Genomic DNA, 23294 nt, shown 5'->3' with positions numbered 1-23294 from the left:
GCTCGCTGCCAGCCGAGTCGACCAATTGCGGGGAAGCCAATTGGCAGCGAGGCGCATCGAGTCGCGTCGACGCTCGTCCTTGTCTTCATTACGACTAGCTGTCCTAGCTGTCCTAGCTGTCCTTGCCGTCCCAGCTGTCCCAGTCCGCCTTCACTCGCTGTCTCGTTCGGCTCCACCATGCCCGTGCGGGCGCTAACACGAACTAATGAACCGCTGGCCCCAGCGTCTCGCCTTGGCATCACTGACCGGTCTGGGGTTGACAGGCCAGGATGCCGTGTTTGTGTGTTGTGTGTTGTGTGTTCTGTGGTCAGTGGCCAGTGTCGGGAGGCTGGCGCGATTGACGCTCGCAAATGTCTGGATGATGTACGGCGTGGCGAGGACAAGGAACATATAAGTACGTCTGGCCACGGCATCGATTGTTGACTATATTCTCGTTGCACCATTTTATCTGGGACACAAGACAATCGGCCCTTTGTCTCTTTGTCCACTTTTATTTGTTTTCTTTCACTTCTTCACCCTACAATGGCTGCCCCTCCCACGACGGGCCCTCCCACGACGGGCCCTCCCACGGCGGGCCCTCCTATGGCCGGCCCTCCCATGGATCCGGCGTTGTCCGCCGAGGACACCGCATGGGTGGTGATTACCGTATCCGCGATTACGATGACGATGGCGATGCTGACGCTGGGCGCGCGAGTCTATACGCGAGCGGTCATTGTGAAGCAGTTTGGCGCCGATGACTACGGTGCCGTGGCGGCGGGTGTGTCGCTCCTCTTGTGTGGCATCTTTGTGTGCTTGAGTACGTCGAGATGCACCGTTTCTTTTTCCTTGTTCTTTTTCCTTGATCTTCGTTCCCTGTCTGTCCCTTGTTTTTGTCCATTCTGCCTCCTAACATCACCAGACACCAAAAACGGCCTCGGCAAGCACATGTGGACACTCTCGCCTCCAGAAATCGTCGAGTACTTTCGGGTCAGCCGCCGTTCCCTTTACCCTCTTCCCTTCCCCACGTCCATACTAACGCTTGCATGGCAGTACTTTTTCCTGTCCCTTGTCTGGTACAACGTGACGCTCGTCGTCGTCAAGCTCTCCTTCCTCGCCCAGTACTACCGCGTCTTTTCCATCCCCAGCATCCGCCGCATCATCATCGGCTTCATGTTTGTCGTGGGCGCCTGGAGCCTGTCGCAGGTCTTCATCACCATCTGGGGCTGCTCGCCCGTGGCCAAGTTCTGGGACCAGGCGCTGCCGGGCCGCTGCCTGGCCCTCTTCCCGCAGATGTACATCAACGCCGCCGGCAACATTGCCAGCGACGTGGCCATCTTCTGCCTGCCCATCCCCATCCTCAAGAGCCTCAACCTCCGCCGCCAGCAAAAGGTGCTGGTCATGGCCATCTTCGGCCTCGGCTTCTTCACCTGCGCCATCTCCGTCGTCCGCATCAAGTACCTCCAGCAGGCCGTCGACCTCAGCTGGCAGAACGTCGCCGCCTCCTGCTGGTCCGTCGGCGAGCTGTCCTCGGCCGTCACCTGCCTCTGCCTGCCCACGCTCAAGCCGCTCGTCCAGCAGGTGCTCCCGCACCTCGTGGGCGGCTCGTCGTCCGGCAAGTCGTCTGGCCACAGCGGCCACTCCGGCCACGCCGGCCCCGGCAGCGGCAGCGCAGGCGCCGTCCACGGCCACTCGTCCCGCGGCTACCGCAAGCACAGCGAGGGCGGCGGCAGCAGCATCACGGCGTCGCAGACCACCGACAGCCAGGAGGCCGTCCGGACCAGCCGCCGCGTGAGCCGGTCGGGCGCCGCCGCCCTGGCGACGGCCATGACGACCGAGAGCCAGGATGAGCTGTACCGCGTCGACGACATGGAGCTGAGCATCAGCAGCAGCCACGGCAGCTTCGGTCCCGAAGGAAAGGGGAGCCACGACGTCGAGGCAGCCGCAGGCCTCCACCAGCATCACGGCATCGACGCCGACCACACCGCCGACACGGCGCCAACGACGCCCGTGTCCGACCGCCGCGACACCCTGCTCGGCCTGTGGACGACGGTGCGCACAGACATTGGGGCCACCCCGAGCCAGGTCCCGGTCCCCTTGTTCGGCGACAGCCGCGGGACGCACCAGCAGATCCAGGTCACGCGGGACGTCACGACACGGTCGATGCCACGCCGGCTGTGAGAGAGGTGCAGCGGAGGACGGTGGAGGGCAGCGGAAGACAAAACAGAAGTGGATGTTTGCTTGTATCAACTAAAATAGCGTCAGCCAAAATGCGAGACTGTACCAACATTGGCGACTGTACCAACATTGGCAAACGTAATACGATTGTGCGTAAAGGTCTGACGCCTGACGGGCCGTTTGTAAATACGACAAGACGAGCGGCCCTGCACCGAAAACGTCCACGCCTTTCGTAGACCTTGGCTGTGCATGCGTTCCTCGAACTACTTTCGCGTCCTATCCCACCTGTCGCGGATTGTACTATTGTCGTTATCCTCGGCGTAGCCGCTGTCCAAGGTTTTTTGTTTATGTTCTTCTTTTGTCTTTTTCTTTTTTTCTTCGTATTTTTTTAGGTAGTTTTCTTTTTTTGGCTGCACGCCCGTAAAGTACTTCCCCATGGAATACGGTGCACAGCCACGCTGCCTCTGTCGTTTCAGGCTATCCATTTTTGGCAGCATCGTTCAACGATATTCCACTGTGCGATTCGTACTACGCTAACCTTATGCTAGTCGTCAAAAGGACTGACCACCGCCTTGAGTCAAACTCGTCCTTTTGCCCGTCTACGAAACTTGTCACGCACACTTGCCACGCACTGCAGGTTTCTTTTCATAGTATTCCGTATTCCACAAAGTACGCCAAGCAGATCGATTGCAACCATATGTACACCGGGAAAAAGAAAAAAAAGTACATCCTGTGCTCAATGCTGCAGCGCAGCAGCGGACAGCTCCAGCAAGTTGTCAAGGCCAAGGGCGTTTTGGGTGTAGCGCGCGTTGAACTTGACGACCTTCTTGACGGCGTTGTACGTCTGGACGTTCAGGGGCACGGGCTCCGTGCTGATGTACCAGGCCACGTTTTCGCTGCACGGCGGCGTGGTCAGCGAGCCGCTGTAGGCGTACACGCCGTGGTCGTTGAAGTGCTTCTCGAGGCCCGCAAAGTCGAGCGGGCCCGTCTTGGTGAAGGTGCCGGGCTTCGCAATGTCGTCCAGGTGGGCAAAGACGCTGTCAAAAAGGGGGGCGCTGTAGCCGAACTGGGACAGCTGGAATACGAAGGCGACGACGGCAATGTCACTCGCTGGGTCGGTCAGCATGGTGTACAGCAGAAGAGCAAAAACAGATCCAGTCGAAGCATGGATGACGTTGGGCCATGATGACGCTGGATGATGACGCTGGATGATGACGCTGGGACATGGACATACCTTCTGATTCAAAGACAAAGTGCACCTCCAGAGGAAAGTACTCCTCGTCGATGCGGTGTTCGCTGGGCGTGTGGAAGTGGAGCTGGGCCAGTTCGTAGGTCAAGTTGCTGGTGACGAGCGTGCCGTTGACGACCACCTCGACGTTCGTGCCCAGGTTCTCAAACTTGGCGCTCGCGACCGCCGGGACGCTGAAGTTGAGCGACGCCGTCGAGGCGTAGCCAATGGCCTGCGTGACAATGTCAATCGGCGACTGGAACTTGCCCCGGGAGCACGCGCTGTTGGCCGACGTGTTGAGGCTGTACCAGTTGAGCGGGCCGCCGGCGCCGGTGTAGTTGAACGTGGAGATGGGGACCGTTCCGTCGGCGGCACGGGCGGCGAGTTTGGTGCCGCTCAGGCAGGAGGCCGACGCCGCAGACAGCGAGGCGGCGAAAGCCGTGATTTGCGAGATGCGGACCATATTGAGCTGGTGTATATGGCAATGGTTGGAAACGACTGTAGATGAAAAGGACAAACGTTGTGTCGACCTTGGGACGGACTGGCCTTTTTATACGGACGGCACTGACAGGACGGGACTTTCTGCCGTCAGTTTCTGACGTGCGCCCCGTGCGCCCCGTGCGCCCCGTCCGGTTCGTCTTGTTTTGTTCTACGTCGTACTTTTGTTTTGTTTATACGACAAACTTCGTAATCCATTCGCCAATGGGCGGTGTGAGACAGGATCCCCACAACTTCTCAGCTTGGGTCGAGTCGATGCAAAAACAAAGGCCTGATCGGCACACGTTGTCGACGATGCAGATCACTTTGGCCCCTTTTGGCAATTTCATCACCAACGCACGATTCTCAGCTTCCGTCGAGACAGAGGGCTAGGCTGCAAAGGTCCTAGGCCTGACAAATTGACAAATAGGCCGAGCAGACGATTGTTCAGCATGCCTCTGCCGCTGACGAAAAGATGCAAAACAGGAAAAATGCGCGAGAAAAATGTGCGCAGAATCAAGGCAACAAGGTACACAATGCCCAACAAACAACATGGCCGGCATGAAGAGATGCATAGCAAAACACAATGGATGCCATGATCCACAAGGGGCTTCGCTTCAGCCGCACATGTCCTGCTTTGCCGGCTCGCCCGGCACGTCGAAAACGACAGGCTGGAAGATGCTGGCAGAATAGGTCCGCGTACGCAAGCCGACAGCTGCCCACGCTGCCAAGGTAGGTAAAGTGCCGGGATTCTCACGAGTTTGGCAGGTTGTTGATGTACGAGAAGAACAGGCAGGAGTCGGTGGGGTTTTTGGAGTAGCTCGCGTTTTGTAAGGGAGAGCGTTGTCGGAACAAAACATGCAGAAACATGCAGAAACATGCAGTTTAAATAAGCTTTGACACTGAGACATTTGACATTGTGTCTTTTGGTCAGACAGGAATATGCCGTGCCGATCTCCAACACCGAAACTACGGCTCCACGGCAAAGAAATGTATAAACAATCTCGCTACTGTCTCTGCTATGTACTATGTAGTACAAGACAAGCAGATCGAACCAAGTCCTCTGAAACCGAGACAGTTGACATTGTAGATGCTTTGTTTTGGCAATGCCGCCCATGGACGCACAGTACACCGCAGCCGGCGGTGATCAAGCCAGCAGGCCTAGTACGCAAGGGCCAGGACGCGTTGACGAGCATTCTATACATCGTCGTGAAGCATCTTCGTGCAGGGTGCAGTCCATGCAGGTTGGATACGCCAGGCCGAACCAGGATGCCACAGAACATTGGGCAGGCATCTCCTCGGCTCGTCGGCAGACAGCGCGCCTGCTGTCAGCGCTAAGCGACTCCACGAACCTGTTAAGTTGTACGCAAACATACACAGTACAGGGATGCCATGACCACCAAAACCTGCGTCTGACTCAACACGCCCCGACACCAAGCCAGCTTCCACAGAGGGGCGACCGCATATGAACGAGGAGTGCGATACACGTCCCGTGGCAAGGAGGACCACCCACACGTTTTTCCGGTGTGCTTGGCGCATATGCGTATGCGTATGCACCAAAGGCATTGCTTTACTGCGTAACTTACAATGCACAGGTGTTCACCACGACGTATCACCTCGTAAGCGATGTCGCGCCTTTATTCACTTTCGGGTCCGGTCTATTGCTGACCTTTACGTTTTGCACGGTCGCTGTCGTGTACTATAACGGTAGATTTCTTGTATCAAAAGTACTGAGTGGTGATAAACCTAGAGTGCAAATGATATAAAACAACGAGTGTTGCAGGCAGGATGTCTACGAAAAGTAACGTGCAAAACAAGAAAAGAAGAACGGGGAATAAATTGAATAACACAGTAGCAAACTAACAATAGCAGACGAACAAAACAACTCGACGAGGTAAGCAGGAAAGACAGAAAAAAAGCAAAACAGAAAAAGAAAAGGAAAAACCGAAAAACCGAAAAGGCGAAAAACCGAAAAAAAAAAAAAAAAAAAAAAAACAATATCGCAAAAACCATATCAAACGCCCTTCCCAGTTCCTCGTCCCTGGACTGGCGCTGCCATCTCCCACCGGCTGTCTTTCACTTCCTCTCTCTACTGCAATCTCCGACGCCCCCTAGCCGTCAGCGGTCCGCGCTGAACAGCTTCTTGGCCTCTCTCGTAAAACGCCGGGTTTCCCGGTCGGTCATGCTCGGCCCCTCTCCATGGTTCGCCAGGTGCCTGTTGATGAGGACGGCACCGCGCTTCGCAACAGCTGGCATGGCCCGGTGGCCCGCTCGGATGAACTCGAGGTATGTGTTGTACGACATCCGGTTGCGCGTCATGACGCCGTAGCCATACCGCCCCTTCTCCAGGGCCCCGTATACAAAAGACAGGACCCAGAGGATCCAATGCGTCGCGTCGGCAGCATTGGCACTCCCTGGCGGGCACCGGAACTCAATGGTTCCTTTCTTTGTCACAAGGCTCTGCAAGTTGGCGTAGTGCCAACGGGTTTCGAAGACGGCAGCGACAGCCTCGATCGTGGCCAAGCCGTCTATAAAACCGAAGAGGCCATCGTAGCGGCCCGTCTGGAGGATCTGCGCCTGGTAGGGCTGCAGGTCCTGCGCCGCATTGCTGCCCGACAAAAATGACGTGCAGTATATGCTGCGCCGCCGCTCGATGGGGAGCATCATTGTGATTTGGGAGTCAAACAGGCAGAGGCTCTTGAGAATATGCCGCACCTGGCTTGGCGTCCAGTCTTGCTTCCTGTTGCCCATATAGCCGGGCGAAACATGGACGTGCGTGCCACAATGGCTGTTTGCAACCACATCAAAATATTCGTAAAGTAGGTTGAATAGGGTTTCCACTTCACGCTGCCAGTCGCCGCCTGTATGAAGAATCCTGGACACGAGCTCAACGCCGTCTGTTGCCAATATGGTTTGCATGTTAGCACTGCGCGGGTGTTCGTGCAACATTAATTTCAAAATAACAGACGCCAACATGGCAAGACGTGAGAGCGGAATGGACAAAAGATACGCACAAAAATCGTCATGCTCTCCATACACCAGAGACGAGTCGGCAATAACGGTCCACATGTCGTAGGTGTTGTCTTCGGAGGTGTCGTCTTCGCCAAGGCGAACGGGGAGGGAACCTCTCTCTTGCAAGATTTTGCAAACCAGCCGCTGCGTCTTGTCTCTGAATGCGCCTCCGGGCTCTCTGGGCTGAGGCCATCCGACGCTAGCTTTGAATGCCGCGACAATTGCCGTCTCTTTCGGCTTCACGAACAGTTCCAACTCAACCCCGAAACGAAACAACTGACTGTATTCATGTGCCATGGCTTCGTGTCGTAGTCTCTGAGGAAAACGATGCAGCTGATGATGGTGGAGGGGGGGGGGGGGGGGAACGACAGGAAACGCGACGACAAGAAGCTGATGATGATGAGGTGGAGGCGAAGAAGACAGGGGAGTGAAGAAGAAAATCATGGGCCGGGGTAGAGAAGAGGATGGAAGAAGACTGACAAACAACTGATGAAAAAAACTGGCAAAGACTGAAAAAGAAGAGACGAGAGAAGATGGAAACTGAGATGTGTAGTGAGGGCCAGCAATACGGGGAAGCTGAAGCAAACTGAGACTATTGAGATGGAGTTCTATTCAGTCTCTCCTGGGCTCTAGATCATCAATGGCTTTGTACAAAGACAATATCATAAACGACAAACAGCGAGTCTGCGTGGCGGTTGCAAGTCCCTCCGTCATCCACGCAATTCCATGCCTCGTCCTTGCGCTTGGCTCTGAAGGGAACAAACACAATAGCTTCTTTTGGGCTATTGTGTTTGCATTGACGAATAACAGCCCAGTCCATACAGCCTCCCCGTAGTCCACGACGGCTCTACGATATGACGCCCCATCTCAGCTTGCAACGCAATTCAATGCCGGTTGAGTTGCCCGCTCTCCAGGTCTGAACGGCTCTCTGCCAGGCATGGAAAGAGAATAGCCGGCGAGCTCATCCCTATTGACATTCAATATATTCATGGTGCATACAAAACCAAGGACGATGTCGTTCTGATAATGAACATGTGAGGCCATCTCGTCCTATTCGTGCGGATGCTCCCCGGGGCATATGCCAAATACATTCACACAGGCGCAGCTTTCGTTTGTAACGTCACGTTACCCCACGCCCGTGCGGACGGACATGAATCGTCTCAGTGTCTGCTTCACCCGTCACAAACTCTCCAAGTCAAATAGACAAAAGGTTCTTGGTATTATGGCACCGTCCGTATTGTGTGCACTAGTTACAAATTGCGTCCAAATCTGCCCCTGACCTCCCAGGCCAGACAACCGTGAGAATAACAAAAATATTTTGTTGGGACTGTCCGTCACCATGCGTGACAGCGGGCCTGGCGCCGTCCTTGACAAGATCGCGGCAAAGCACAATGTCCTATTGGCCGGATCGAGCCAGGCGTCCCATCCCGCGTCTTACGCCCAGTTTTCCTTGTCCTTTGCATTGCCGCGGTCCCCAACAGCACCTCTGGTCTCCTCCTCTCTGATTTTGGCCTCTTCCGCGCGGCAGAACGCGAGACGTTCGTCGATGCTCATCGTGCTCTCGCGCGCCAGAAAGTCGGCGTACTTCTCGCGTCCCTGCTTCTCGGCAATGTCGCGTGCCCGGTCCACCTGTGCGCGCTGTATTCTCTTGACGTGGCCTCTGGCATCCCGCTTGAATGCCGTCGGAATGTACAAGGCACGGACGTGCCCGTCGAGATCAATGCTGGTGCTGGTCATTTCGCAAATCTCCTTGGCGACCGTCTCCGAGAAGGGGGGGGCCATGCAGACGCGGACGAGCGCGCGAGGACCGGCGTCGGCGCCGGTCTTGAGTGGATGAGGGTCGGTTGCGAAGTCGATGACGGGCGCCATAATGACGTGGGGCAAAAACGTGAGGTCCAGGGCCCGCTGCACCTCCTCGGCCGTTTGAAAGACGCTTCCGGGCCCGAGGCTGATGGCCGCGTATCGCGGTTGGGCTGGGATGTTGAGCGACCCGCGCAGGACGGCCTCCTCCCATTGCTCATCCGTCCAGGGGCTGTACTTGGGATCGTCTTTACTGAGGCGCGGCGTCATGGTGTCGAGAGTTTGGCCAGGTCAGGAAGCCGACAGTTGACGAGTTTTTGATGTCGATTGATGTCGGTTTGAATCCTGGGAGACTGCTTCCGACAAGCGCTCAACAAATTCGTGCGAGGGCAATAAAAGCAAAATGCTTCGAGGTGCAGAGACTGTGTCAAGTAGAGATGATGTTGATGGTGTCGAAAGTCGAAAGATGACGAGCTGGTGATGAGGTTTGTTTGTTGGATTGTCGGAAAGGAAGAGAGAGAGACAAAAGGAAGACGTGTAATAGGGCACCGCCGTTAATTAATAGTGGACCCAGCTACAGGGCTGCACGAACCTTACTTGTGCGTCATAAGTGGGTCACGCTATGTGGGTCCAGATCTACCAATCAGGACCGCTACATGATTGACTGCCGAGATAAGTACAAAGTACACAGTACTGTTGCGCAGCATCAGGGATGTTACAGGTGGAAAACAACACAAATTGGCCTGTGAATGAAGACAACAGGAGGAATTCAGCTGTCGCGGGGAAGAATAGAGAAGGACTTGTTTCATGTTCTTTCCTTGCCCGTGACTGCAGCCGGCTCTGCGTGCCTTCCGCGTGAGTCACAATTTTCAACTCACGGTGGAAGGAACGACCCGAGCAAATGCAAACGACGCGACGGCCGGGCGCCTGCCTCCTCGGACAACCTTGCGTGGCGTGGGGCAGTCCTTACAAAACAAAAGACATACGGAGTCGTCTCCCAAAGGTGCACGTCGCATATTCACTTTGCATACCCGCGGGATCACACACTACGTTTGCAATGACGATGACTTCTGCCCAACACACGTCCGTCACCTTGCGTTCACCCGTGTCCGTATGCTTCTTTGCCGTCCGACAACAGAGATTGCTAGTCTTAGCCCTGACCTGGCCTGTTTGGCCTGTTTAGTTCCTTCTAGCTTCCTTGGTCTCGTTCATCATACCACTCGCTTTTTTTGCCTCTGTCACGTATCACAATCACCACTACCCCGTAGACGTGTTGATTATTGATTCAGCCGTCACACCTTCTCGCTGTCTTATGTAGAACATACTCCCCTCGATGAATCACCTAGCAGAGCCACGTACCCTTGGGAAGTGCCTTTGTTACATATTAGGTGATTAAGCTAGTAAAAAGCTTATCTAAAGGTACCATGAAGAAGTTTTGATTTGGTAAAATAGTAATTAAGTAGTGGACCTGTAGGGACGTGTGAATGACCAAATGCCCATGTGGCCAATCACATTGCCGATTCTGTAGGGGTTGTGTCTCTAAGCAAGCGCATCCTACAAAATCGTCGGCCATAGCAACGAGTTCTTCTACGGCTTTGCCTTCAGCGGGATGCTGTCCCCTGCGTCTGTGGCATCTGCTGTGCGCGCCCCCTGTAGCGCCTGCTGGTCCTCCCTTGCCTGCGCCGCCCGCGCCGCACGCTCTGCCCGGGCCTGCATTCGCCGCCGGCGCGGCGCCCCGCCTAAACGGCCGGCGCGGTAGAAGCAGGCACAACAGCCCAACAGCACAGCTGCGCAGATGATCGGTAGCCCAATGTACAAGAAGCGTGCCAACGCGTCGAAGGAGTGGTCCACATAGTGGCCGTCCTTGCAGCTGGGCTCCGGCGTGATGGATACCGTCGGCACCCACGTCGGATAGCCGTAGTTGTCGCTGCATGGCCATGGTGGCGGCGACGGCGTCAGGTGCTGAACGTCTGTCGTCTGCCACGAGATGTGCCACGCGTTTTGCACCAGCACGCTCGTGATGGGTGCTGTCGTCGTCCTGGTCGTCGTTGTCCAGCCCTCGTTGTCGGTCGTGGCTGTGGCCGGGCCAAGCGTCTGGATGCACGCGGGGCTCTGCATGCTGGCGAGGCTGGCGTTGTGCAGGTCTTTCACACTGTCGAACCAGCCAAGGTGGTAGTTGCTACACGTGTGAGCCATTTCTGTGTATTGTATGGGCGCAAGGTGTTTGTACGCGTATGGCTCACCTGGCACAGCAATAGGCAGTTGTCAACCCTGCATACGACGTTGTGCCGGACAGGACCGTCGTCAGCGCCGTCGATTGCAGGTTGTACGCCGTCCAGCCGGATGGACACACCGCCCGGCTAAACTCAAAACGACGCGTCGCTGCCAGGTCGCCCCAGCCCAAAGGCATGCACGCCGTGAACCGCGGGTCGTTGGCATCGGACACGGCCACCGTGATGTACTCGTCTGCGACACCGCTTGCGCCGACGAAAAAGCTCGTCGTCGAGAAGATGTCGCTGCAGCTGCCCAGCTGCACAAACGGCGTCATCAGCGCTACCGGTAACAACGTGCCGGTAGCCGTGATCGCAGCCGTTGTTGTCGCCGCGACTGTCGTCGTCGGCGCGGCCGAGTCAGTTAGTGATGGTACTGTCGTCATATCTGGAGGCGCGAAGGAGAAGTGATGTAGGTGCCGACGGGAGGGAAGAACGGAGCACCAATCACGCGCTGGTGATGGTACCTTTTGTTTTCTTGTTTTTGTTTTCACGCCCGCGTCACCAATGTCGTCTGTCCTATTGATGCGCGTTAAGGGCAGTGGGAGTCGAATGCGGGCCTGGCTGCGGGAAATGCAAAGGAGGGAAGAGACGCGGATGCAGCGCGGGAGATGGTGGGAAGCATAAAGGAGCGGCCGCTAGTGTAAGGCACAGCGCAGTGATATGCCCACGCGATATACACGATCCAAAATGAAATGACTCCGGTTCTAGGTCGAGGCTGTGTAGATTGCTCCTTTCCGCGCAATACTCCGTTCAACTCCGCTGTGCGCGGGTCATGCTTTCCATCGATCCACATCGCCCCTTTATCCGATCCCTTTTGTCCGTCAAGACATCCTCTCCTCGTATTTTATGCGACAGGCACTCTTCGTTATCTTTCCAGTCATGGCTGGCCGTCGAAGTACGGCGTGGTGGAACGGGAGGGCCCTGCGTCTAGCACAGGTTGTTATTGTGGGCGAGCGGTATTGCGCTGGCTCATCGTGCAGATACCCTGTGCATTCTATATATTTTCTGCTCCTAACAAAAAAAACCACCAGGCTGATGTGCGCGTGGTGCCAGAATTGAAGCTCTCGCACAACCTCCCGAAGTGGAAAGAGCGACCCTGCCGGCGAGAGCCATCAACGCGTCGGCCACGCGCTTTGCACCGTCGTTCTTGCCGTTGTCGGTAACGCCAGTACCGTTGAACGCGTCGTAAATAATGGGACGAAAGAGAAAAGAAAGATCGTATCGAGTTGAGTGCCGGTGAGTTCAGTCGTCCAACCTCTAGTACTTTTCAACAATTTTTCACCGCCGCAACAAGCACCTCCGTTTTATCAAAATAACAGTAAGTCCTGATACGTAATGCCACTGCATCCCTTGTTCGCACATATACTAAACATGTACACAGATGCTAAACCATTTCTGGCCGTCGGCCACGAGCGTTGCTCTCGGCCTCGTAAGAGTGGCTGATACGGACACAAGCACGTGTGCAACAACTGAGACAACATAGACTCTCGGCAGGGTTTACGTGTTTTCGGTGGTGGCCAGCGCCCTGACTGTCCTGTCGTGTGCGTTATACACCGTCCGCTGGGACCTGCGACTATACCGGGGCCGACACGCCGCCGCCTCCGACGATGAAGAGGAGGGCCCTCCTGCGGGCGGTGGTGGCGGCGCTGGCAATGCTGCTGCTGCCGCCGCCGATGCAGCCGCGGTTGCCGGCCGCCCCGTCCGCCCTGACGACGTCGGCGCCGCCTTGGTCCTGGGGGGAACGCCTGCACCCCCTCCCCGGGCCCACCGACGCTCACGGCCGCGCCGGCCACACCCGCGACGAACGACGGATTTGAGATGCTGGCACGTCCCGAGGCAACGTTCGTGCGCCGCCCGCACGACGGCAACAGCTCCCACGAGTCGCGCCACGCACCACGCATCACGCACCACGCCGTAAAGAAGAGGCCGAGGCCGGGGACATGTGCTCTTTTCGTGTCTACCGACATCCTCCTGAGATTGGACATTCCGGAGTGGGGAAATGCCGTCACTTTTCCTTTCTCCAGTCTCCCTACACCAACCTCTTTCCAACCGCTGTCTATACAGACTACGCTAGTATCAATAGAACGGTGCAGTCAACGGTGCAGTATCCAAAGATTGTGCGGTCGCCTGCTATCGTCTGCTTTTGTCTGCTTTCGTCTGCTTTGCTTCGACAATCGTATTCAATGCAGTTGCGATACAGGCACAGGTGAGCTGGAGGACTTGACGGCCCAGAATTGAAGCGTCTCGCCGTCGTTGGTGAAGTAAACGCAATTACATCAATGTGGAAAGTTTGCACGTCAACTGGTGACAAGGCTGTCTACGCCAATATAGGAGAGGCCACGACCAGGGATCGATTTGACATGTATGATAGACCTCTAATCTGTTGTAGTTTGCTTATTTTATTTCATTTTATTTCGTTTTATTTCATTTTATTTCATTTTATTTCGTTTTATTTCGTTTTATTTCGTTTGTCTTTATTTGTCTTTATTTTACCTTATTTTCCTTTATTTTTTAATTTTAGATTATGAACTTCAATTTGATCTCACTAACGAAATCTATAACACAACCGTCAATATATGCTCGCCCAGGTTGGCCATCACGCCGTTAGAAGGCGACCTATCAGAGTAGAGCAGCACGCCCACGGAAGGCTGCCGCACACCACAGACCACATGACTGTCCCCCCCCCTTCTCCCCCACCCACCCACTTTGAAAACTGCCGTTTTCGACCGGCTGCAGTAGTGGATGTGTTCCGATTGCCAATGGCAGGCGGCCGCCTCTTGTCTTGTTCTTGTCGTGCGCATCGCTCGTTCACCTCCACGGTATGCGTATCGGACGTGCAGACGAGCACGACCGTCGAGGCGCGACGGGGCGGGGCAGGCAAGGAACGGGACGCAAGGCGCGGCGTCGTTTTTATTTTGGTGTTCCCCGTCGGTCGATTCGATGTCGTCATGCCTTTTGTCGTCTTCGCAGCCACGGGACCTTCCTCGTGCAAGGAACGATTTGAGACAACCGGGTGGCGGACCACGGAATTCAGGTATGTTGCGTATTCTTGTCGTTGTTCTTCTTCGTATTGTAAGTCCAAAGGACGTCAACGGCCAGAGACGTAGTGGAGGGGTGGAGAGGCTGAGGGTGGGTTGGGGGTGTGCCTGTGGGTGTGCAAGGATGCAAAGGTGGTGGGCACGAATCGAGGTGCATTAGGCGCCTTGGATCGAGCATGGTTGACGGTGTATGTGCACACGAAAAGCCGTCTCCAGTGTCTTACTCCCGTCCACGTTGATGCATGTTTGCAGATCGTCAGACCTGGACACGAACAGGCTTTTCTCCGCGGCGATGCAGAACAAGCGACTCGCCCTCCGGCACTCCATGGTCCGCGACAGGCGCTGCAGCAGAACAAGGAACATGGCGCCGGCACTTGGCCTTGCGCCGTACAAGACGAGGTTAATTTCGCTGCGACGTTGCTCTGGCCTCTGCCGGCGATACGACGTGATTCGACGTGATACGACGTGCGGCTGCAGCCTGCCATGTCGATCCCGTTTTGTCGATTCGCCGCCCATGCACGGTATGTCCGTCTGCGTGTTGTACGTTTTGCTTTTGCTTGCATCTGCAGGTATCCGTTGCCCGGTCGATCCGGGCGAGGCTGTGGATTGTGTGGTGAGCTGCATGTTGCACAGCATGTCCGCCTTGACTGGCCAGATTTGTTTGTCCTTTTGTGCCTCGTATTGGTCGTCCTTGTCGACTGGTCGGAAATGCCAAACGTCCTGTTTCACGACTGTAGCCGCCAGTGTGACGCTGTGAAAATGTGAAAATGTGAAAATGGCGGACAAACACAGAGGCGAAAACTGGACGACTCGCATCTAGATCCAGGCAACTCTACCCGGCCTCGTACAATTTTGTGCTCTCTCTGCAGCACGATCGAGAACGATGCAGAGTGCCAAGTCGATGCAGCATGTCGGCCCGTCTCTTGGGGTCCTTGGCCGCAGGCTTGATCGCGATACGACATGTTGACTGGTTTTTGTCTGCATTTCCTATTCAGGCAATTCTCCCAAGACACGTCTCACCGGAAACTTGGTCCGCACATGTCGAACGGTCTCTGACCAGGCTCGCAGGACTCTTTAATCTTTGTTTTCCTTTGTGTCTTTTATTTATTTACGCCCTTCGTTTTCCCCGGCAACCCCCACCCTCGCCGGTATTTGTCTTGTTTGACCCTGCTGCTTGTCTCACATGCCATGCTGAGAGGCTACTGGCCATCTGGCCTGCCTGGGCTTCCTGGCCTGGTGATCTACTGACTCTGGACCTCTCACTATGTCGTTGTCTTTTACAAACACAGTATTTCTGGTGTCGCCTCCGACCTGTGGCCTCGTGTCGGTTGTCGTGGCCACCCTCCCTTTCTTCGTTTGCCCTGCACGCCGCCGTCTCCTTTGCGCCGCGTGATGGATTCGGGCAACGGTTGTGTCGGGGACAAACAAGGTCGGCGTGCAAAAAGGCACGATTTGAACATCACTGACTCAGAGGACCATCGTGCGGCGCTCTCTCCTCGACGTTCGCCTCTTCGGCCTCTTGGCTTTTTTATTATTTCTTCAACATCTAGTCCTTTGTCTATTTTATCGTCGGCCGCGCCGTACACTTGCATCTCGCATGTCGTTTCTTTTTAAAGTGGCTTCCCTCCTCTTTTTTGTTTCCGTTCGTCTACGTAGTTCTCCTTTCTACCGCCCTGCTTCTTCTCCCTCTCCTTTCTCACCCCCTCTCACTGATACTGTGCCTGATACCCGGTCCGCGCGTCCACTTTCAACCGCTGCCTTGCGTGCTCTGCCTTCTGCCAAACCAGAAAACTAATACCAACTGCCCCCGGTTTGTCTTTGCCTTTACCCCAGCCCCCGGTCGTTCATTATCGCATCCCCCACGTTCCGTCTGCCGTCTGCCATCTGCCGCCGTTCCCGCGTCTCCCGTATCTCTCCTTGCTTGTCGTTTGTCGTACGCCATTTTGCGACTCATTTCCTGCTGCGTTTTCGCCATAGACCGTTCTCGCATCGCCCCCCATCCGCATCATACTCGTTTATCGTGACGACTTGCCATTTTATGCAAGACATACTTGCACGCCTCCCCCTGCCCACACCTCCCGAGCTATATTTATCCTGTTTCTGGATTCTCTGGAGCTCGGATTGCCCTCCCCTCCTTGGTCGCCTCCCTTGCCTTGCTTCGCTGGCCCCGAGACACAGAGCTGCATTCGAGCTATCCGCGTGGACATGGTGGGCAAGGTCATACTGCCTCTCAACTACAAGCAAACAGCGACAGCCACATCCACGAGCAGAGCACATCGCCATATCGACTGAAACGGCGATCTTCTCTGACTCGCCGCGTCTCTCACAAAACCGTTTCCTGTCGGCTCGTCCGCGCGACATTGCTGTCGTAGCTGTGCTGCTTCCACTGTGCCATTTCCACTCTGCAGCGCCCCGGCGTTAGTGCACGACAACTGGGGTTACAGTAGGCAGCGGCTTATCAGTGCTTATCGCCCGATCGTGCCCCGGAAGGGAGGACAAGCGAACGCTAGAGCACGGCCGCCCTGGGCCTAGAACTAGCGCAACAAGCCTAATACCCACCTAATAAACCCCTCTTTCAGCCGCCCGAGCACGTCTTTCCTCCACTGTGACTCGGCACAAAAGGTTCCCCCGCCGCTCGTCACCGCCTGTCGTTCCCTCTCTTCGCACCAATTGCTGTTGACCGCCTACAGACGATTGCTAGGCTCGCTGTCGTAACAGTGCAGTCGTTGGTAGACAAACCCACTAGCCTCCGCTAGCATCCACTGGCAGAAAAAATCAACAATCAAACAAAAACAATGCCCTATAGGCCCTGGCAGAGAAACAAAGAGCACTAGAAAGGCCTGCCAGTGGGTGGTTCCTTGCCGAACAACGCCTGTAGGGAAATCCCGCCCTCCGAAATCAGTCAGACACCGGGCCACCGCCTGCATCCATCCATTCGTCGCCCGGTCTCCAGTCTGGCCGTGGACTTCAGCCTCTGTTTCTCTCGCACAACAGTTTCCTTTGCGCGACACACTCTGTCTCCCTCACACCCACGACTCGACACACACACACACAGTCCATTACACGACGGCACACACAGACGACATACGGCATTGCCCCCTCCCTCGCCCGTTGTTCCACGCCGACCCCGCGTCCCCGCGATTTTGTCCAATTCGCATCGATTGACGACGAGACGATATCAATCGGCGGTCCTTGCTCTCTCCCTCCCTCTCTCTCCCTCTCCTGTCCTCGCTTCCTCTCCCCATTCATTACCCTCCGCCATGCAGCCCGACTTCCGCCACGCGCGGTCGGGCAGCCTGTCGATCGGGGCCCAGAACGGCCACCCCGGACCACAACAGCAAGGACAGCAAGGGCAGCCAGGACAGCCAGGACAGCAAGGATCGCAGCAAGGACAAGGCCAGGGGCCGCACGACGCCACCAGTCCGATGCCCGGCGCACAGGCCCGCTTTGACGGGCCGCGGAGTCCACCGAGTAAGTCTGCGCGGGACGACGGGAATGGGGAATGTCCCGCTCTTCCGCTCCATCTGTCTCGTCCTCTCGACTAACGCGTCAGACACCTCCCACGTGCCCTGCAAGTTCTTCCGCCAGGGCGCCTGCCAGGCCGGCAACTCGTGCCCCTTTAGCCACGACATTGGCACCGCCATCGAGACCGTCTGCAAGTACTTTGCCAAGGGCAACTGCAAGTTCGGCCCCAAGTGCGCCAACATGCATCTGCTGCCCGACGGCCGCCGCGTCACCTACAGCAAAAATGGCGTCATCATCGGCACCGCGCCCGTCAACCACGCGCACGGTCCGGGCCAGAACAGCCACCTGCCCGGCCTCGGCCACCGCGTCAACCCGGCTGCCTACATGCAGCCGTCCAACAGCGCCCTCACCAACTCGTTCTTGAATGCGTCGAGCCAGCCCCTGTCCCAGGCATCGCCGCAGCCGCAGCCCCAGCCTCAGCCCCAGCCTCCGTCAGACGACCGCTACGACGTCCATGCCGCCGACGCCAGCTACGCCTCCAACCCCACCTCGGCCTACGGCTCGCCGCCCGGCGCCGGGGGCGCCGGCTTTGACGAGTTGCATGCGCTCGCCGGCAACGGCACGAGCTCGCTCGGCCAAGCGCTGCGACAGGCGCAGCAAGGCGGCCAGACGCCGCAACAGCAGCACCGCAGCCTCCTCGGCCTGTCCCCCATGAACGCCAATGTCCTGTCGGTCATGGACGCCCCGCTGCCCGCGTCCTTTGACTCCAACGGCATCTCCCACGCGGCGCGCTACGGGCCCTGGCCGTCGTCGGTCCCGTCCAAGTTTGGGCTCGAGTCGCCCACGCCGTCGCTCCACAACGCCAAGGACGAGCGCACCTCGGAGACGCTCAAGATGCTGCACACGTCGGCCTTTGGCGATCACCTCTCGCCGTCCAGCCTGCTGCCCGCGCAGCAGCACGGCTCTCACCAGCACAGCTCGCACCACCTTGCCGCCGCCGCCGCCGCTACCGGTACTCCTGGTACCGGTACGGCCGCCCACCACCCCAAGACGGCGTCGCTGCTCAACGGCGCCGCGCTCGACGACTTTGGCGGCAAGCGCATCCTGCACTCGAGCTCGACGCGCTACGCCAAGCCCCGCCTGCTGAGCAGCAGCGTGCCCAAGGTCGACCGCGACTGGGACACGGAGTTTTGGTTCCTCGAGGAGGACTACGTGCCCGCCAACCTGGCCAACGAGGTGCTGACGCCGCAGGAGAAGGCCCGGCGCGGCTCCCTTCGCCTGACGGAGCCGAGCGGGCATGCACTGGAGGGGGGCAGCAACAACCACAACAACCAAAACCACAGTGACACACCCACGCCGTCGGCCAGCGCCACCAAGTTTGGCAGCCCGGCCGGGGGCGGCGTCGGCGTGGCCGGCAGCAGCCCCAGCCGCTGGAGCCCCTGGCTGCAGCAGCGCCAGCGCAGCAGCGGCGCGCCTCTGCCCCTGCCGGCGTCGTCCTACGGCGCTGGTGGTGCAGGGGGCCCCGTGGACGACGACTTTGAGCCCGGCAGCGTCGGCCGGTCCATGAAGCACGCCGCCTCGGCGTTTGGCCACGTGGGCAGTCCGCTGCGGAACAGCCTCGCGGGCGGCGGCAGCGGCAGCGGCCGCCACTCCGCCGACGTGCACGGCGGCAGCACGTCGTCGATCAACGGCGGCGGCGGCAGCGAATTTGGGCACAGCCTGTCGGGCTCGCTGGGCGGCCGCGGGGGCGGTAGCGGTTTTGGATTTGGTAGCGGCGCTGGTGGCGGCGACCGCACGTCCATGTCCGTCCTGTCGCAGCAGCTGCAGCGGACGCGGCTGGAGGGCGAGGACGAGGACGATGGCGATAACAATGACGATTCGACGGCGGTCTCCGGACAGAACGCGCCGCCGCGCCCCTCCTCCACGTCCTCGTCCAGCACGCCGTCCCGGCTGCGCCCCGCGGCGGCGGCACGCAACCCGAGCGCGTCGCTGAGCCAGGCCGCTGTGACGCAGGCCGCGGCGGCCGGCATCATCGGCAGCAGCAGCGGCGGCGGCGGCGGCGGCGGAGGCGGTCGTTTCCCGGCGCCCATTGACGAAGAAGACCCGTCGTTCCTCTTTGACATGGAGGTGGCCGACGACAGCAAGCTGAAGAACGGCACGGCGGCCGTCGCGGCGGCATCCACAGGCGGTCCCACGTCCCCATCCGCCGCCACGCCCGCCACCAACAGCCTCTGGGGCTACGCCAACATTGTCAAAGGGGGCACGGGCGGCCCCGCCAAGGGCGGTGAAGCGACCAGTCGCTAGTCGTGCTCGTCGTTGTGGCGGCCGTGCGTCCTTTTGCGTGGTACTTTTGCGTCTCTCGTTCACTTGCATACAGTAGCGGTCATGGTTACATTTGGGAGCTTATATATTGGAGAGACGACAGCCGCTTGCACACGTTCCGGCCGTGGCCGACAAAGTGGACGAGAAATACGGTTGAGTGGTCATTTAAAATGCGTGTTCAAAAAGGGTCATTCGGGTAATGGTTGGTTTGATTGCCTTGTGTGTGCTGGAAAAGAACTGTTTCGACTGTGTTTGTTTTGTATCATGTATCGGATTCGATGATGTTCATGGCCCTGTCCTCCATTTTCCGCGTTTTCTGCATCTACATCGTTGCACCTGTTTCGAACTGCATCCACCATTGCTGCATCATGTATATAGTGTTGTCATCTACTACGGCGTACTTGTTCACGTTCAGTTTTGCTGTTATATATTGAGCCACATTATGATTTCCACTGCAGTGCTACACAGTAATTACTTTTCAACCGATGTCAGCCGCCTCAACGACTGTACTATGTCAAGTACTGTTTCATCAGATTATCACGCAACACACTGCAATTAGGGTGCTGTTACTATGTATCTGCACGGGGCTTCATCCCGACGACACAACATAGTCGTTCATGTGACCATGTTCTACTCAAGCAACACACATCTGCAGTCTCAAGCCCGGCTTCCATCGGCTGTCCAATCAATCGGTTGCAGTTTCCATTCATTTCTTGTGCACCATCACATCGTTCTTGACGACTGATTTGTAAATTGTAATGCGATTTGTATTTTTTTGTAATATTCTTCTGCACCTCCAATCCCTTTGTTTTCTATGGTACAAAAATATAAGCGGGGGTGGGATACAAAGGTCGTGGAGAGAGAAAGGCAGACAGAGAGAGACAGAGAGATGGGAGGGTTGGTCACGACGACTGTCTTGATGCGTGCCTTAGTGGGCATCCGGCTGGTTCAGAATGTACTCGACGGCCTTGTCGACGCTGTGCAGCGAGTCGGCGTCCTTGTCCGGGATCTCAATGCTAAACTCCTCCTCGATCGCCATCACCACCTCCACCGTGTCCAGCGAGTCGAGGCCCAGGTCGTTGGCAAAGTGCGACGTCGCCTTGATGTTGCTGGCGTCGTTGACCTTGTCGAAGCCCTGCAGCAGGCTGACGATGCGGCCCTCAACCTCCTCCTTGTTGAGGCCGGCGGCCGCCGAGTAGAAGCGGAGGGGGGCGACGGCGACGGCGACGGCCGGGCGGGGCGCGCCGGCGGCTAACCGGAGGGGCGTCGACGACAGAACGGTGCGCTGGACAGCGACGCGGCCGACAGCAGCGACGGCGACACGGGGCGCGGCGACGGCGACGGCGGCCGCACGGGCAACGGAGGCACGGAACATTGTGAGAGAAAGAGACGGTGGAGGGCGGGGGCGAAGACAAAAAGACGCGTATGTCTGTCAGGGGAACAATGTTAGCCACGTTCACACGTTCACACGTTCACTGGTCACGAGAGATGCATCAGTGCTGCAACGGATGTCGGCCAACGGGGGACGGCGAGGGATCGGTCGGCCATCGGCCCAGCCCACGCATGGACACATGGCCGATCTGGTATCGCGACACAAAAGGGACTGCTCACAAATGGTCTGCCGGAAAACAACGTCGGAGCAGATCGAGACACAAAGTCGGAGCGAGGGTGGAGGGTGTGGTGGTGGGAGTTGTGGTGGTGGTGACGGTGACGACGTGTTGGCGTTGGGGCTTTTGCCAATTTTTCGTAGACAAAGCAAGAAAGAGCACAGCTTTGCGCTCAATTCCCGGGCCGGGCAGTTGGACCCATTGGGCCAATCAGAGGCAGTGGTATTTAGCTCCGAGCCGTTTTGGTGGGATGGTAGGTCACGTGCAAGTCGAGAGGGGACAAAGGCGGAGAGACAGCTCGGGATTCAGAAAGACAGCTGGCAGGCGAAAACAGACATATGTAGACAAGGTTGAGGTGTTTTGGAATTGGGAGTTGAACTTTTACGCGACAAGGTCAAGTGAGCCTTGCGGGAGATCAGTGGTGGATAACAAATGGCAGGACATCAACGCAACAACGGATAAGAGCCATTAAAGAACAATTCACAGCAGCATGGTTGGATCAATGTATGTGAATTGCTAGAATGGTAGATGCAGACAAAAGAAAGGCAAGCGAAATTGAAAAAGACAGCAGATGTGTATATACAAGCGTCCCGCCCTCTGCGTCGACATTCTATGCGGTGCGGACCTCCACTCGAGCTCCGTTATGAGCTCCTTTAGCGTGTTGGGTTTTCTCAGTTTCCTGTTCCGTACGGCCTCTCTGTCGTCTCGGCTGTTGGTCACGTCCCATTGCGGCTGACCTCTCCATCAAACCTTCGTCCATTACCGGTAGGGAGAGTCGGCACGGATGGCCGCGGCCAGCTCGGGCTCCCACTTGTCGCCGTTGGACAGAAGTTTTTCTAGCACGTCAGCATGAAGATCAACAGTAGCGTACGTGACGGATGTGCGTCCGTCACTTCACATGGGGCCCCATGTCAGCCAATGCCGGAACTGTCCGCCGGAAAGCACGTACCCTTGTTGTACAGCAGCTCCTCGCGCGTCTCCGTGCTGTACTCGGCATTCGGCGACTCGACAATCGCGTCCACGGGACACGACTCCTGGCAGAAGCCGCAGTAGATGCACTTGGTCATGTCAATGTCGTAGCGGCTCGTCCGGCGGGACCCGTCGGCACGCTCCTCGGCCTCGATCGTAATCGCCTGCGCCGGGCAGATGGCCTCGCACAGCTTGCAGGCGATGCAGCGCTCCTCGCCCGAGGGGTAGCGGCGCAGGGCGTGCTCGCCGCGGAAGCGCGGGCTGATGGGGCCCTTCTCAAAGGGATAAAAAATGGTGTAGGGCGGCCGGAAGAACTGCTCCATGAGCACGTACATGCCGCGGAACATTTCGAGCAGCAAGAAGTACTTGCCCACCTTGTCCATGGTGCCCTCCTTCTCCTGGTCCCACTCGGGCCGCGGGGTGATGCGGAAGCCCTTGGGGAGGCTCTTGGACGGCGTGGCGTAGGCCCGCCTCCGGGACGCGTTGTTCGCGGTGAGCGCGGCCGCGGCGGCGAGACGAGCGGACAATGGGGTCGCGGAGGGCTGGGCGGCAGCAGCAGCAGCGACCGCAGCGGCAATGGGCGAAGCGGCCAACCGGCCGGACCCGGACAGGGGCATGGCCCGGCGGGCAACTTGTGTCGCGAGCATGACGGAGGGATATGTGTGATGGATGAGAGGAGAGAAGGTGGTCGGATCGGATGGAGATGAATGGCTCAACCTGTGGCCGTCGAGGGTCGCCAATCGAGGAGACGGGTGCAGTAAGAGCCAATTGAGAACACAGGAGCGATCAAAGAGTGCAAGTCAACGGTGCGCAGATGACAGTCGTGTCATCGGGGGTCGGTGTCGGACGAGGGCGCTGCACCAAAACAGGCGGTTCTCCAGAGCGATGTCAAAAAAACGCTTTTGCCGCTTTCTGCGGGAAGCAAACAGCCAACGAGACCAAAGGTGCC

The 23294-nt window shown here is 57.4% G+C and overlaps 9 protein-coding genes across 9 annotated transcripts; 2 read left to right on the top strand and 7 right to left on the bottom strand.

Moving 5' to 3' along the window:
* Nucleotides 1–522: 522 nt before the first annotated feature.
* SPBR_04202 (uncharacterized protein) lies at nucleotides 523–2157 on the top strand (the record flags this gene model as incomplete). Its single annotated transcript, XM_040762485.1, has 3 exons — nucleotides 523–796; nucleotides 899–966; nucleotides 1030–2157. The coding sequence occupies 3 exons, from the start codon at nucleotides 523–525 to the stop codon at nucleotides 2155–2157; spliced, it is 1470 nt and encodes a 489-aa protein (XP_040621390.1).
* A 733-nt stretch (nucleotides 2158–2890) lies between these two features.
* On the bottom strand, nucleotides 2891–3845 carry SPBR_04358 (carbonic anhydrase; the record flags this gene model as incomplete). Its single annotated transcript, XM_040762641.1, has 2 exons — nucleotides 2891–3345; nucleotides 3389–3845. 2 exons carry the CDS (start codon nucleotides 3843–3845, stop codon nucleotides 2891–2893), a joined length of 912 nt encoding a protein of 303 aa, XP_040621389.1.
* Nucleotides 3846–5977: 2132 nt separating this feature from the next.
* Nucleotides 5978–6610, bottom strand: SPBR_04456 (uncharacterized protein; the record flags this gene model as incomplete). The annotated part of the gene is made up of 1 exon (XM_040762739.1): nucleotides 5978–6610. The coding sequence occupies one exon, from the start codon at nucleotides 6608–6610 to the stop codon at nucleotides 5978–5980; it is 633 nt and encodes a 210-aa protein (XP_040621388.1).
* Nucleotides 6611–8305: 1695 nt separating this feature from the next.
* SPBR_04454 (uncharacterized protein) lies at nucleotides 8306–8941 on the bottom strand (the record flags this gene model as incomplete). The annotated part of the gene is made up of 1 exon (XM_040762737.1): nucleotides 8306–8941. One exon carries the CDS (start codon nucleotides 8939–8941, stop codon nucleotides 8306–8308), a length of 636 nt encoding a protein of 211 aa, XP_040621387.1.
* A 1317-nt stretch (nucleotides 8942–10258) lies between these two features.
* Nucleotides 10259–11327, bottom strand: SPBR_04328 (uncharacterized protein; the record flags this gene model as incomplete). Its single annotated transcript, XM_040762611.1, has 2 exons — nucleotides 10259–10850; nucleotides 10915–11327. 2 exons carry the CDS (start codon nucleotides 11325–11327, stop codon nucleotides 10259–10261), a joined length of 1005 nt encoding a protein of 334 aa, XP_040621386.1.
* A 1190-nt stretch (nucleotides 11328–12517) lies between these two features.
* On the bottom strand, nucleotides 12518–12929 carry SPBR_04507 (uncharacterized protein; the record flags this gene model as incomplete). The annotated part of the gene is made up of 2 exons (XM_040762790.1): nucleotides 12518–12676; nucleotides 12723–12929. 2 exons carry the CDS (start codon nucleotides 12927–12929, stop codon nucleotides 12518–12520), a joined length of 366 nt encoding a protein of 121 aa, XP_040621385.1.
* A 4313-nt stretch (nucleotides 12930–17242) lies between these two features.
* Nucleotides 17243–19751, top strand: SPBR_04103 (spindle poison sensitivity protein; the record flags this gene model as incomplete). Its single annotated transcript, XM_040762386.1, has 2 exons — nucleotides 17243–17453; nucleotides 17536–19751. The coding sequence occupies 2 exons, from the start codon at nucleotides 17243–17245 to the stop codon at nucleotides 19749–19751; spliced, it is 2427 nt and encodes an 808-aa protein (XP_040621384.1).
* Nucleotides 19752–20697: 946 nt separating this feature from the next.
* SPBR_04499 (NADH dehydrogenase (ubiquinone) 1 alpha/beta subcomplex 1) lies at nucleotides 20698–21144 on the bottom strand (the record flags this gene model as incomplete). The annotated part of the gene is made up of 1 exon (XM_040762782.1): nucleotides 20698–21144. One exon carries the CDS (start codon nucleotides 21142–21144, stop codon nucleotides 20698–20700), a length of 447 nt encoding a protein of 148 aa, XP_040621383.1.
* Nucleotides 21145–22135: 991 nt separating this feature from the next.
* Nucleotides 22136–22992, bottom strand: SPBR_04398 (NADH dehydrogenase (ubiquinone) Fe-S protein 8; the record flags this gene model as incomplete). Its single annotated transcript, XM_040762681.1, has 2 exons — nucleotides 22136–22212; nucleotides 22326–22992. The coding sequence occupies 2 exons, from the start codon at nucleotides 22990–22992 to the stop codon at nucleotides 22136–22138; spliced, it is 744 nt and encodes a 247-aa protein (XP_040621382.1).
* Between the last annotated feature and the right edge of the window lie 302 nt (nucleotides 22993–23294).

Source organism: Sporothrix brasiliensis (assembly GCF_000820605.1).
Source record: "Sporothrix brasiliensis 5110 chromosome Unknown Cont16, whole genome shotgun sequence".
Classification (NCBI taxonomy): Eukaryota; Fungi; Ascomycota; class Sordariomycetes; order Ophiostomatales; family Ophiostomataceae; genus Sporothrix; species Sporothrix brasiliensis.
This window is presented reverse-complemented; position numbering and strand designations above follow the sequence as displayed.